The following is a 13204-nucleotide window of genomic DNA, read 5'->3' on the forward strand; positions in this document are numbered from 1 at the left end:
AAATTAGGGCATACGGGACACCATTGTGGCTCTCCTGAATCGGGGAATAGTGCCCTCCAACACCCATGCAACACTGCGATCTAGCTGATAAAACGGGCAAAAGGGGAGTTGGAGGATGATCCAAGACCTTCGTCCTCTAAATGATATTATCCAGGCAGAATTTAGTGTAGTTCCAAATCCTGCAACAGTACTATGCAGTATCCCCAAGGAGGCGACCCATTTCACTGCGGTCGATCTTAAAAACGGTCTCTTCTCCATACCTCTGCACCCCGATTCGCAGTACCACACTGCGCATGGGGGGGATGCACTTCGAACACACACGATTGCCTTAAGGGTACCATGGATCCCAAAGTATTTCCAATAGGATATTGCATGCAGATGTGGGGAACATTCAAGTGTCCTGTACCATCATTCAGTATGTGGACAATTTACTGGTGTGCAGTGACAGTGAGCAGCAGTGCCGGAAGGACTCAATCACTTCCCTGCAGCTGCTCGCATACAACGGATACAAGGTAGACAAAGCAAAGCTGCGATATTGCCTCCAAGAAGTGCTCCATTTGGGCCAGTTGATATCTTTCCAGGGGAAGAAAATAATACCTGACCATGCAGCCTCAGAGTGCAGCACTCCCCCAGCCCAAAACTGTCAGAGATACAAACGTTTCTAAGGTTGTGCAACTACTGTAGAGCATGGATTTTAGATTACGCAGCATACACCAGGCCCCTGTTACAAGGCCTTAAAGAGGCTCAAAAGAATAACAAGATTGCATGGACGTGCATACCAACTTTAATTCCCTGAAAAAAGTGATCTCCACTGCTCCAGTGCAGGCCACACCGGATTACACACTGGTGTTTTATCTCCTTTCCCATTCAAATGGCCAGCTGATGACAGCGGTACCGACGCAAACAAGCACAATGGGCCAAATGCCATTAGCCTACTAGAGCAGTCTGCTAGATTCTGTGATGCAGGGCCAGTTCTTATGCAAACAAGCACTTGCTGCAGCTGCATTTGCGATTGAGAAGTGCTCCATGATTGTTATGGGGTGCTCGATGACAGTACGTGGAGCATGCAGTGTTTGCCATTTTGGAGCGTTCAAATCAACTTTCATCACACATCGGGCGTCCGCATATGAAATAATTTTGTCTAGCCCAAACATACTTATCGCGAAGTATAAGATGGTAAATACTGCCACGTTTTTGACAGAACAATGTACTGAGGAAGACATTGCAGCACATTATTGTGCAACGTTAGGGGGGGAGACTACTTCTCGAAGGCAAGAGATTGCCTGCTCGAAGGTAGGAGGTGCTTTTCGTTGACGGGTCAGCAACTATTGACCAGAGCACAGATGAGGCATACTTGGGCGGCAGTAGTACGCCTAGTGGATGGGGTCTATGAGGCATTAGTGCAGAAAAGGTTGCCCATGCATTATTCGGCTTAAGCAGCAGAACGTATTGCACTCAGAGGCGCTCCTACAATCTCAAGGGTGCTGCATCACCATCTATTCTGATTCGAGCTACGTCATCACTACGGTGCATGGAGGACTAGCACGATGGAAGAGAAGGGGGTTTAGGAGGGCTGACAGGTGCCTGGTGCAGCATGTAGCACTGTTGGATAAACTGATTGATGCACTGTCCTGGCGCTCCTTGGCAGCTGGGGTGAAATGCGCCACCCATACTAATAAAACAGACGAGGTCTCACTCGGTAACACTGCCCTGGACGCAGCTGCAAAACAAGCAGCATACCGTCCCTGTCCCACATGTTTCAGAGTACATAGCAATGACAGAGCAAAGAGCTGGTCTTTTTGCTATTTCTATGTTAGGATTAGGCATTTATTTAGGATGTACTTTTATATTGGGGTGGTCACATAAAGGATTACACGTGTAAATATTACTGATGCAAACATTATTATTGGTTCTTTTCGTTCTTTAACACATTAAAAAGCTATAAATATATCCCTGGTAGAAAGAGCAGATAAAGTGAAAAATACTGTGGCCGCGGTCCATAAAATACAGCCTAATGCATCCGTTAAGGATACACATCACCCACCAGCGCATGGGAATGATTACAAATGTATTGATGTCATCTTTTCCTGTGCTTTCTGATCTCTTTGTCCATGATAGTTTCACTCTGGTACTTCAAATTTCAGTATTTTAAAACACTAAGAGATAAATTAAGTGGTTCAGTACGATCAGTACCAAGGACTTGGGTGAGATACAATAGAAGATTTGCACCATACAGAGTTAAGCAATAGCTGGTATGTAGACATGAACTCAGTGGGGAAAACGAACATTGATAGCTGTTCTATTTGCTCCCTGATACCACACGCGCCAGGAGCCCCCAAGGTATTAATGCCACAAGAAATTCCAATTCTGGAGGCCCAATGCTCATTACATCTGACATTGTGCAGGCTGCAAAGCACTTTCCAGGCACAAAGCGTGCGACTAGAAGTAGTGGGTCCTGATAAACTGCAATGTGCTCAAAACCACAAGTGCGAGCAGTACTTGCAAAGACTGTTCCGAAAGTTGGAAGGAATAAGGTTTGTGGCAAGCAGATGGCAAGAAAATACAATGAGCAGCATGGCAGGATTAGTAGTGGGGTTCGGAGAAGAAGTGATTGAAAAGGTGAATAATGTATGCAGTGGGTGCTGCAATGAGCAAGTAGCAAAACTCACGTGGATAGAGGCGATGGAGAAACTGGTGAAGGTGCAAAAGCAAGAAGAATATGAACTGTGCTTTTACAATGAAGGCAGCGTCTTTGTGGGGGCCAATAGCAGATGCAACAAAACATGCATTCCAGATCTCAAGAATGGGACAGTGGCAGTTATGGATAACTATTGAGTGTGCAGCCAGCAGGCATTTTTGCACCTCACGCCATCCTGAAAGGGTCACCTGCTTGCTGGCTTCGTGGCACTTGCCACTCCTGGTGATCCCTGAAGAACATTTAATAGTGGGACCAGGTGGATTGTCTGCTTCAACACATACACCAGTGTCGGCCATCCCCACCAGAATGGCACCACAACAACCTTTAATCTGCAAAAACAATGATCTTCTGCACCTGTCAGTTGGGGCTTCGGTGCTGTGCCAAAGCAGTGCCTAGTAGTGCAATGATGATGGTCTCAGTTTCTCCTTCTTCCTCTTTTCTTGTTTGTCCTCGTCTTGTTCTATGTGCGCCCTGAGTTCCACGGGCATGTTGGCGCGTTACAAAAATTAAAATAAATAAATAAACAAATAAATTGGGGCACAAGAGGCACCTTGTGGTGCAAAAGACATGGCAGTGCAGACTGACAACCCAAACAAGCCCCACATGGTTGATTTAGAGCAAAGGCTTTAACCCCCATGCACAACCACAGTTCCCCCCACCTGACCCAGAGAATTACAACACTGGGTAGATTTAGAAGGGGATGGAGGGAGCATATATATAACATGTAACCCTTAACAATACGCCAGGGCGGGGAGGTTAGAGTGGGGGGGGGGTGTTAGTAGGGGCTATAGTGTGGAAAGGGTAGTGCATGTTTTAGCTGTAAAGTATACTGGGAATCAAACGCCATCTTAGATGACAGTAGCCATATTGGAATTGAGGCCTAGCGTTGCGCTGCAGTTATGGCCGCAGGCCTCAAGAGACACATGGGGAAATAAGTGATTACATGCGATAATAGGTCGTAGCATGGGCACCGGTGAGAAAGGCCAGAGCTGCATAGATTCATAGACCTTTCATTGTTTCATGTTGCCAGTATTCGTATCCCAGAAAGAATGCACCTTGCAAGGCCATGAGTGGGTTGAGAGCTCTTTGTAAAGAATAAGCCCACGAGAAGGAGGGCACAAGCCTCTGGCCTTCCCTGTCCCAGCTCTAAGCAATAGCACTCAAATGCCCCCACCCCAGGGCCTCCAACATTCTGGGGTACCAGTCAATCCCAGACCACTGACCATAAAACTGATATACCCCCAATCGGTCAGAAAAGATCAGAAGGTAGGCACTAGTTGCCTTCACAATATGTCACTTAATTTGTGCTGGGAGGTTTTAGGAGGGATAAAACAACATAGCTAAAATGAGGGTGAGGAAATTTGGACAGACACCGACGTGTCTGGAATCAAGTGTATGCGATGATATGACCTTGAAGTATCTTCTTGGCTCTTGTATGCAATACAAGGTGCACATTAGGTCAGAGATGTAGAGTGCATTGTTTTTTTTTCTTAATTGGTAATTATTCATAACTTTGTGTCCGCTGATGTGTTGGGAGGAGCACACGTGGAAGAAGATGGACAGAAGAGGCTGGGACCAATGTCCTGGCATCCCTTATGGAGCAGGTAGCCTATGTATAGGGTCGCGCCAAACAGCCATTAGGATCTGCAACATATGTAACTCACCCCACTGATGACGGTGTGTGCCTTCATAAAGTGCTGCTCATACTAATTGTCAGAACTTTCCGTGGCAGCAGAGTTCTTCGTGGGCACATTTTTTTACTCGTGTGGGTAAAACTTTGGTTTCCCTGCAAGAGGTGTACTGGGCCTTTTTCCCCTAGTGGGTTGTATTTTTTCTGGTGTGAGCGTTGAGGGGCTTCTCTACAGGGGCCTGGGGCCGCACCGGGTGCCTGTGGGTGGGGCTGCTTCAATGGTAGACTAGTATCCAGTTGTTTAAGTAGAGACTGGAGAGTAGATAAAACTTGTAATGATAATAGGGACTGTGGGTTGAGTAAAGCTTCTGTTGGCTGGGGAGGGCCAGTCGGCACCGTCAACGTTGGCTCTGGTAACTGCTGTAAGCTTGGTTTACACAGGTGCTTCCCGTGGTGAATATTGGTCTCCCTCAGAGGACTGGGGTGAGTATCCCTGGTCAAATTCCAAATCAATATGGTCCTCCAGTATCTGGTCTGGAAGAATTGACGAGACAAGAGACGGGGCTGGACCTTTGGACGCTATAGCGTGATCAGCATCTCCTTCAGCCTGTTCCATGATTTTGGTTGAGTGCAGGGGCCTGAGAGGTAGTTTAATAACTATTGGGCCTTGTTGTACAGGCGTAGAGTCCTCTTTTGGTTCTTGTTCCTTTCTATCTGGCATATGTGTGTCTCCAGACTTGTATTTGTACTTTAAGTTTTCATATTTTCCTTCAGTTTCCCCAATTGATATGTTCTGCATGCCCGTGGATAAGGACCCACTAACCTCCTTTTTTGGGACCCCCCTGTTGACGTTGCGGACAGTAGAGGTGTTGGTGACTTTGTTTACCATGCTGCCGTTGATGTTGCCTGGCTTTACGTGGACGGTACCATCGTCAACAGGGAAGCAGCCAACACCGTCGACAAGTGTGTAGACGATGTAGTCGTTGATGAAGATTTTGCTGGTTTACCCGTTAACGACAATGGTTTTATGGCTGTTGACAATAACGAGGCTGACAAGGATTGTGTCGTGGACGTTCGGGGTGCCATCAACAGTGGATTTTGTGCGACGGCAGAGATCGTTGTGCTAGTCGACAGAGCACTTACAGTGGATTCCATCATAGTTTTAGTCCTCTGCGGGTCCCTCGTTAGCGAGGTAAACGGATGGAGTTTTCAGTTTTTCCTTCCTTTTTCTTCTTGAAGATGGCAGAAGAAGACATCTCCTCTGACCTGTCCCTCTTATGGGTTGTTGTTTTGTCCTCCACCGCACTTCTAGAGGATTCTGCCTCTAAAGGGGTGGGGGTATCTTCCCTCATTCAGGCAAAGGGCTAGTCTCGTTTTTCTATCCTCAAGAGTTTTTGTGCTAAAGGTGGCACACATTTCCCAATCCTCCTGAATATGATTTGGATAGAGACAGTATGTACATTCAGACTGCTTGTCTCCCTCATACAAATTATTTTTTCCACATGACTGGCATGCCTTGAAAAGAGCTTTTCGTTTCTCTTCCATATTATGATAGTAATAGTAAGAAAGCACTTATCTGTAAGATGTTGGTTTTATGAAGTTCTGAAGGAATATTTCAAGGTTTTGAAGAAATATGCTGGTCTCTGGCCTTTTTTCTCCAGGAGACAAAGCCATCCATGAAAGATCCAATGGCTGGAGAACAAGCTTTGGCAATGCCAAGAACTGAGTACAGTTTCAGATACAAAGGTTTAGTTAAGTAAAAAAGACTTTGGGTACTCTCCCAACCAGCTTTGTCACAACTCCACCAATCACGATCTGGCAAGGGAGAGTTAGGGAGGGGACACAAGTATGCAGGCTTGTACCCTGTACTCCACTTTTCGGAGTGACCAATGTTAGGTAGATTATAATTTGTATGTGCAATCTCCTTCACATGCGAGTCCCCAAGCACTTTTTGCTGGACTACTGGATTTTTTTGTCAGTTCTCCTAAGTGAGTGGGAACCTTTTTCACACTCACTCATTGTTTTACCTTATCTTTGGGATACTTTTAGATTTCTTTGTATCCTTTTTCCTGGAGGCATGCTTTCCTCCAAGTTTTGAGGCATCAGTCTTTGACCTTTGCAGCACATAGCACCCTGTGCAGTGTTGCTGGGAGCCCTTTGGGCTTCCCTTTTTATATTCTGTTATTTTGTATGTAGGAACACATGTTCGCAAAGGCAGGCGGATAGTGAGTTTCCTTCCTATCTTTTCTATTGTGAGATCATTACACTCCACCTTATGTGGAGTGATGATGTTTTACACATTATCCCCTTTATTTTATTTATTTATTGGACATTTGCATGGCGCCTGTACACAAGTGTTTCCAGGTGCCAGACGTTTTCATTGCTCCTGTAACTTTTTGGGTACAGCAACAAGTTAATCTGAATGGCTGGTGGCAGTGGTTTTATCCTACCTACTTTTGTGCATTTTTACTCCAGGGCTGTACTCATAGCCACGGTAGTGCAGAGAAGGGTCACCATTGACTTGACCCAAAATAGTAACCGTGTTCTTTTTTTGCCAATTCAAGATAGCTTGTCCTTGGTCGTTCCTCTGTTGTGCAGGGTGGGGAAGGTGCTGGTTTAACTTTGGTCTTCGACGGCATCCCTTTGTGAAGCCTGCCAATGCGCCAGTGTGTCTGTGAAAATTCCCGCTTTAATTCATGTGCAAAGAAGCTGTGTGCAACTTGGCCTGATATGTGGGATGGTCTTGACCAAACCCACGTCCCTGAGAGAGGATGCCTGTTTCTGGGCAGATGTGAGGCCAGAGACTTTCCATGATTGGACTGCTCTCAAACCCACCTTTCTCCTTTTTTTCCATTTACAGTACCTATGTTCTAGCAATTAGGTGGCTTACAAACCATCAAAATCAAAAACAGTACCACTCAGTCCGCTGACAACAGCTCGTCCTGGGCACATCAAAAACGATAACACATGTTACTACTAAAAAAACATAATATACCTACAGCACTTCACTGTAAGGTATGTGTGCTATATTTAAACAATACTGGATTATAGCACAGTGGACAGAGTCCCCCCCACACTAGTAACCATATTGACTGACCAGAGCCTCCAATGGGACAAGATGAGTAAGCGAAATTAATCAAAGACACTTTACTTAACTCCAAATGCCAGTACAGGGTTCAAGCCATAGCAAATACCTATGGCTTCTGTTGATGTCAATGGAAGGAAAACTGCAAAAAGAAAAATCTTTTCCAGCAAAGGCAGGACACAAAATGATCTGTGATGCAGCCAATGCATGGAATTGCTGCAAAGTGGATCTAAAACGCTAACATTTTTTATTTTTACAAAACTGCAGTCTTCGGCGTGGCTTTTGATTAAGCCTTACCAGAGATATGAGGAAGAGGGGATCAGGAAACAAAGGCTAACAAAAAGACTAGGGAGCTACCAAAGTAAGTCAAAATAAGCCAAAAATACATTTCTAACTCACAATTTTCCGCCAAGCCAGGATGGAGCATGACAGTGGGCAGGGGGAAGAATAGGGATGTCAGTGTCGTGTGATGTTCAGTTGGTTTAAGTAGCAGGCTGGCACACCTGTGCGGAGGGTGTTGCCAACGTCCAGTTGGGAGAGGTGTATGGGGTTCAACACTGTCATCTTTGCAAGCTCTCAATGGCAGCAGGTTAAAGCTCGTCATGCTCCCTTTCCAGCCCCGGAAACATTCCCAAACAAGGCTCTCACAGATCTAGCTTACCATTTTTTTGTGTAAGAGGACACAGCTACACTATGAAATGTGTTGCTGAATCGGTTATTGATGTACCTTAACTTTTGCCAAGCCTCAGATGACAGTTCATGGCCTGTCTATTGGTACTTTCCGACCAAACCCTCTCTGTTCTAATCAAAGATGCAATATCAAGCTGTCATGCCCTGGCTGTCTTTTGCTTTCCCATCAATACCAGATATTACTGCGATTTGATGTGCCATTGTCACATTAGTACTTTTAACCTATGTTGCATACTTATCACAACTTTCCCCTCTTACCTTTTTTGGATAGGTTCCGGGGAAAGTAAAGTCGTCATGACAACAGTTGTGAAGTTCCCGGACTCTGGACCAATGGTGCCATTAACCAGCTGAGAAGGGGCAGCTTTTATGTTGGACACAAAACTCCCAATTCCAATCCAGAACGCCATGATAAGACCAGCCACCAAACCACTGATTGCACCCTGAGGATAAGAGCTCTACAGTCAATAATGCAGATACAAACAAGAACACTTAACACTATGCACAGATTAACAACTTCTAGGTTGGAGCAAAATGTTAGACTAAGCAGAGGAGGACAATTGCAGTGGTAAAAACTGGGCAAGCGATACATGTTCCACTGCACATGGCAGGCGCGTTTGCTTCCTCTGCAATTTATTTAGGCAAATGAAGTTTAACTGCAAACTGCTTAAACACAAATTTAAATCCCAAAATGGCTATATTTCCCATTTTTCTCACACATACCTTTCCCATTTGAATTTGTTTTTGAACTAGGTGGTACATCTCAGCCTACACGTTCAATACTGATAAAACACCATTAAACATTTGTTCTAATGTTACTCTGATCATTAAGCAAATCGACAGCACATGATAAATACATTGTGCAAAATAAACCCATCTTTGACTATTGTAATCCACAGTATTAGGGTACAATAATGCCGGACTTAATGGTAGGTTTGGGCCACAGCAGCATGACATGCATTACTCACCGTAATAGCATTTCTGATGATTGTATCTGCTTGGATTCACATGCGGTGCATATGGTCCGACATCCAGTGGTAACCGCAGAGTATTGCATCTTGTCTTTCGGGGACCGAAAGGGGACGTCGGCATAGGCGGGTCTGTAATACTATCCCTATCGTGATGTGTAGTGTACTCAAAATCCCTCACGCGCCGAGGTCCCTCCAATTGTATTTTTTCTGCCACGAGGGAGCCCCAGGCTATTGCGAGTGAGTAAATAAAAAGAGAGAAAGTAGTAAGACGTCTATGTTCCTTCCACCAAGCGCGGGGAGGGCGCATGTGAATCTCAGCAGATACAATCATCAGAAATGCTATTATGGTGAGTAATGCATGTCTTCGGATGCTTGTTAATCTGCTTAGAATCACATACTATGCATAGACTAGCGAGCAGTACCCGGAGTTGGAGGTGGGTTGTGAGAAGGAACAGTAGAGAAAAGATGTCTTAATACGGCTTGTTCCACCTGAGAATCTAATCTAGAATGAGTGTCTAGACAATAGTGTTTTGTAAAGGTGTGTACAGAACTCCAGGTTGCCGCTTTGCAAATGGAAAGAACACCATTTAGGTTTTGCCCCTCTTGCAGGGTCAGATACCCGTGGAAGGATGAGCACGAGAAGTGTAATAATTGTCTGCCCCTTGACCACTACGAAGCACGGTACGCGGCTTGTAGACTCTTTCAACCCAAAACTCTTATGCAGCACCACGGTGGGCCACCTACGGCATGTCACGGGCTGGTTCTTCTTTCCCCACCGCCGCACCCGCCGAAAGTGACGGTGGTACCAGTGATGACCAAGCATCCGTAGCGGATGCCATTGACCCGACGGACCCTTCTAGGTCTGCTACGCCCATCCGCGACCCCTCCAGGCATGACGAAAGTCACACTACGGGGACAACACCTAGCGACAGGGGCGTTCATAAAACCCATAATAAGCACACAACCCCTTCCCTAATTTCGACGGGTTCGTCGAAATGGGTGGAAGCACCAACAGGGCCGCCGAAAATGTTGACAGTTTCCTCTGATCTTGCAGATCAACAGCCTTTGCCGCATCCGCAGCAGTGTCTTGCGACTGGGCCTTCGAAAACAAAGGGTGCTACCTCAAAATCACATTTGGCCAGCGAAGCGCATTCATTCGACGCCCCCTACCGTTAAGCTACCTCTAGGCCTTTTGATCAATCGGTAGGCCTAAATCCTACCGCTAGGCCTCATTCTGCCTCTAGGCCTCCTTTCTACAGCTAGGCCTATGGCACGCCCCGATTCGCTGGGCATCGGCAAAAGTATTGCGAGGATCACTTCGGCAGTGGGGTTGATGCCTAAAGAACTGCCGAAACTCAAGGAACATGCCGCGGACACGTCGGAAGACGCGCCACTGCACCCTGAGGTTTGCAAAGACTATGAGGGTAGTCGGGAGCCTTTGTCTAGCGCTATTGCTAATAAATTTCGGCGCCAAAGGCAGTAAAATTAAGATTTTCCACCTTTTGCACCTTCTACTGCATCCAAATGGACCAGGGAAAAGTTTGAGTGCTGCATGGACTGCCTGGAAAGGATTGTCGCTCTCAGAGCACCCTACACCTAAGAGACCTCGTGTGGATCCTTTTTCTATGTCAATCTTAAGATTTCCTGGAAATTTAGAACCTTCTCAGGACCATCTCATTTCTACCCAGCCTGAGGAAGAAATTCAAATGGACAAATTATTTTGGCCAACGCCTACGGACCCTCAATATATTAAGGGCCACGCCACTCCTGATTCACTAGTGGTCACCACCACCCGGAAACGGGTGGGAGTACCCCTTGCTACAGGAGAGGCACCTCCCAATAAGGAATCAAAAAGATTATATGCCTTGGGTAAACATGTTACCACGGTAGCAGCATTTACCACATGCATATCGAAAACCACCTTGCTTGCCATTTATGCTGATGTGCAATGGAACCTTATACAAGGTCTCCAGGAGGTTACTGAACCCGCAAAATCCAGATTACTCGCCATCGTGGCTGAGGGCAGACAAGTCAATCAGAATGTCTCAAAGAACACTCTGGATACTGCGGAGATGGCAGGAAGATCCCTGGTGCAGGGCACTCTGCTTAAACGGCACGCTTGGCTCCGAAACTCGGGCTTCAAACCTGAAACCCAGGCTGCCCTCACAAACAAACCTATCAAAGAATCGAATCTGTTTGGTAAAACAGTCTACAATGCTTTGGAGACTGCCAAAAAAGAGCATGAGACTCTTAAGTCCCTGCAGCAGATCGCACAGAAACCCTCCCTCCAAAGGTGAAGTGGTTCCCGCCAGTCCTTTCGATCCAATCCCGTTCCACCCAAAACAGCTACAACACAAGAAACCACTGGAACTCAAATCAAGCATCCAGCACTCCCGCCTGCTATCCACCTAGAGGTCAGCGACGTGGGAAGGGCAGAGGCCCCAACTCCAGGGGTGCTGCAGCCTCCGGTCAGAAATGACCTACGGATTCAGGTCCCCCCCCCCCATGTCACTTGGGGAGGCGCTTAACATCTTTCCTTTCGGCATGGGAGTGGATTACTTCAGACCAGTGGGTTCGAACGACGGTCGCCCACGGGTACTGTGTGGAATTCTTCGGCATCCACAGTTCAGACCGCCCAAGACAAGCCGCCTGACGCAAGATCATCTGAGAATCCTGAAGCAAGAGGTGGAAGCACTTCTGGAAAAGGACGCCATAGATGCCGTCCCTATTCAGGTAAACAAGGGTATTTATTCAGTGTGCTTCCTTGTACCCAAAAAGAACCTCACCATGCGCCCTGTACTAGACTTGCGCCCAGCGAACAAATTTGTCAAACCTCAAAAGTTTCGTATGGTAACTCTGCAGGAAGTAATTCCACTGTTGAAGCAGGGGGATTACATGGCAACGTTGGACATGAAAGATGCATACTGTCATATTTCGATGTTTCCGGCGCACAGAAAATACTTAAGGTTCATGATAGAGGACAAGCACTACCAGTTCAAAGTACTCCCCTTCGGCATTGCCTCGGTGCCAAGGGTGTTTACGAAAGTCCTGGCAGTGTCAGCAGCACACCTGTGCAGACTTATCCGTCCCTGTCTACCCTTACCTCGATACTGGCTCATAACAGGGGACTCTTACGAGACATACCTAAGAAATACTCGAAAGACAATAGACCTCCTTTTCAGTCTAGGATTCTCAATCAACGAAAAGAAATCCAGCTTAGACCCCAGTCAAGCCAAACAGTTCCTGGGTGCTCTGATTCAGACAAAGGAGGGTCTCGTCTTCCCCTCCGAGAGGGTTCAGATCCCTACATATGTAGCCAGTCGGGAGGTGACGGTACGCAAAGCTATGCGCCTGCTAGGTATGATGGTGTCTTGCATTTATTTAGTTCCCCACGGGCGCCTGCGCATGTGTCCCATGCAAGAGTGGCTCAACAGCCAGTGGTGTCATACCAGCGGACAATGGGAAGATCTGGTAGTTGTCTCGCCAGCCCTCGTTCTTTCTCTGCAGTGGTGGCCGAGGGAAAACCTCTTTAAGGGGAAGACCTTGTTCACCCCCGCAGTGGAAGCCACTCTCACGACAGACGCATCTCTCACAGGGTCAGGGGGCTCACCAACTTCGGCAGACAGCGCATGGAGTGTGGTCCCCACAAGTAGCGTCCAACCATATTAATCTGTTAGAGCTACTAGCAGTATTCAAGGCACTAAAGGCCTTTCAGACTCAACTACAAGGGAAGATAGTTCTAGTCCTGACAGACAGCACCACAGCCATGTATTAACTTGAACAAACAAGGGGGCACACACACTCCAGGGCTATCCAAGCTGTCCCAAAACATTTGGATGTGGGCTCTCAAACACAAGACGTTGCTGTTGTCCCAACACGTTCCAGGGGAACTCAATCTTCTGGCGTCTACCGACTCCCCTTCCCAACGAGATGCACCAGGAATCAGTTACCATGATACTGGTGGCCCCCATGTGGGCCCGCCAACCCTGGTTCGGTCATCTAATGGAGATGTCCCTCACCCCTCCGCCCCCAGTAAAACTGCCCTGCCTGTGCAACATGTTGTCTCAGGACGGGGGTGGGGGTGACCCTACACCCATGCCCACAAACTCTCAATTTAGCAGCCTGGCTCCTGA

At 46.9% G+C, this 13204-nt stretch overlaps 1 protein-coding gene across 3 annotated transcripts in view; it reads right to left on the reverse strand.

Moving 5' to 3' along the window:
* The window catches only part of SLC5A6 (solute carrier family 5 member 6), a 1144170-nt gene that overhangs the window by 305689 nt on the left and 825277 nt on the right, over positions 1–13204 (reverse strand). For all 3 annotated transcript variants that reach the window (XM_069605582.1, XM_069605584.1, XM_069605583.1), the window contains exon 13: positions 8362–8543. In XM_069605582.1, the coding sequence (XP_069461683.1) occupies positions 8362–8543 (182 nt within the window). The remainder of the gene's footprint in view (positions 1–8361; positions 8544–13204) is intronic.

The sequence above is a fragment of the Ambystoma mexicanum genome, chromosome 4p (assembly GCF_040938575.1).
Source record: "Ambystoma mexicanum isolate Mex_15411 chromosome 4p, UKY_AmexF1_1, whole genome shotgun sequence".
Taxonomy (NCBI): domain Eukaryota; kingdom Metazoa; phylum Chordata; class Amphibia; order Caudata; family Ambystomatidae; genus Ambystoma; species Ambystoma mexicanum.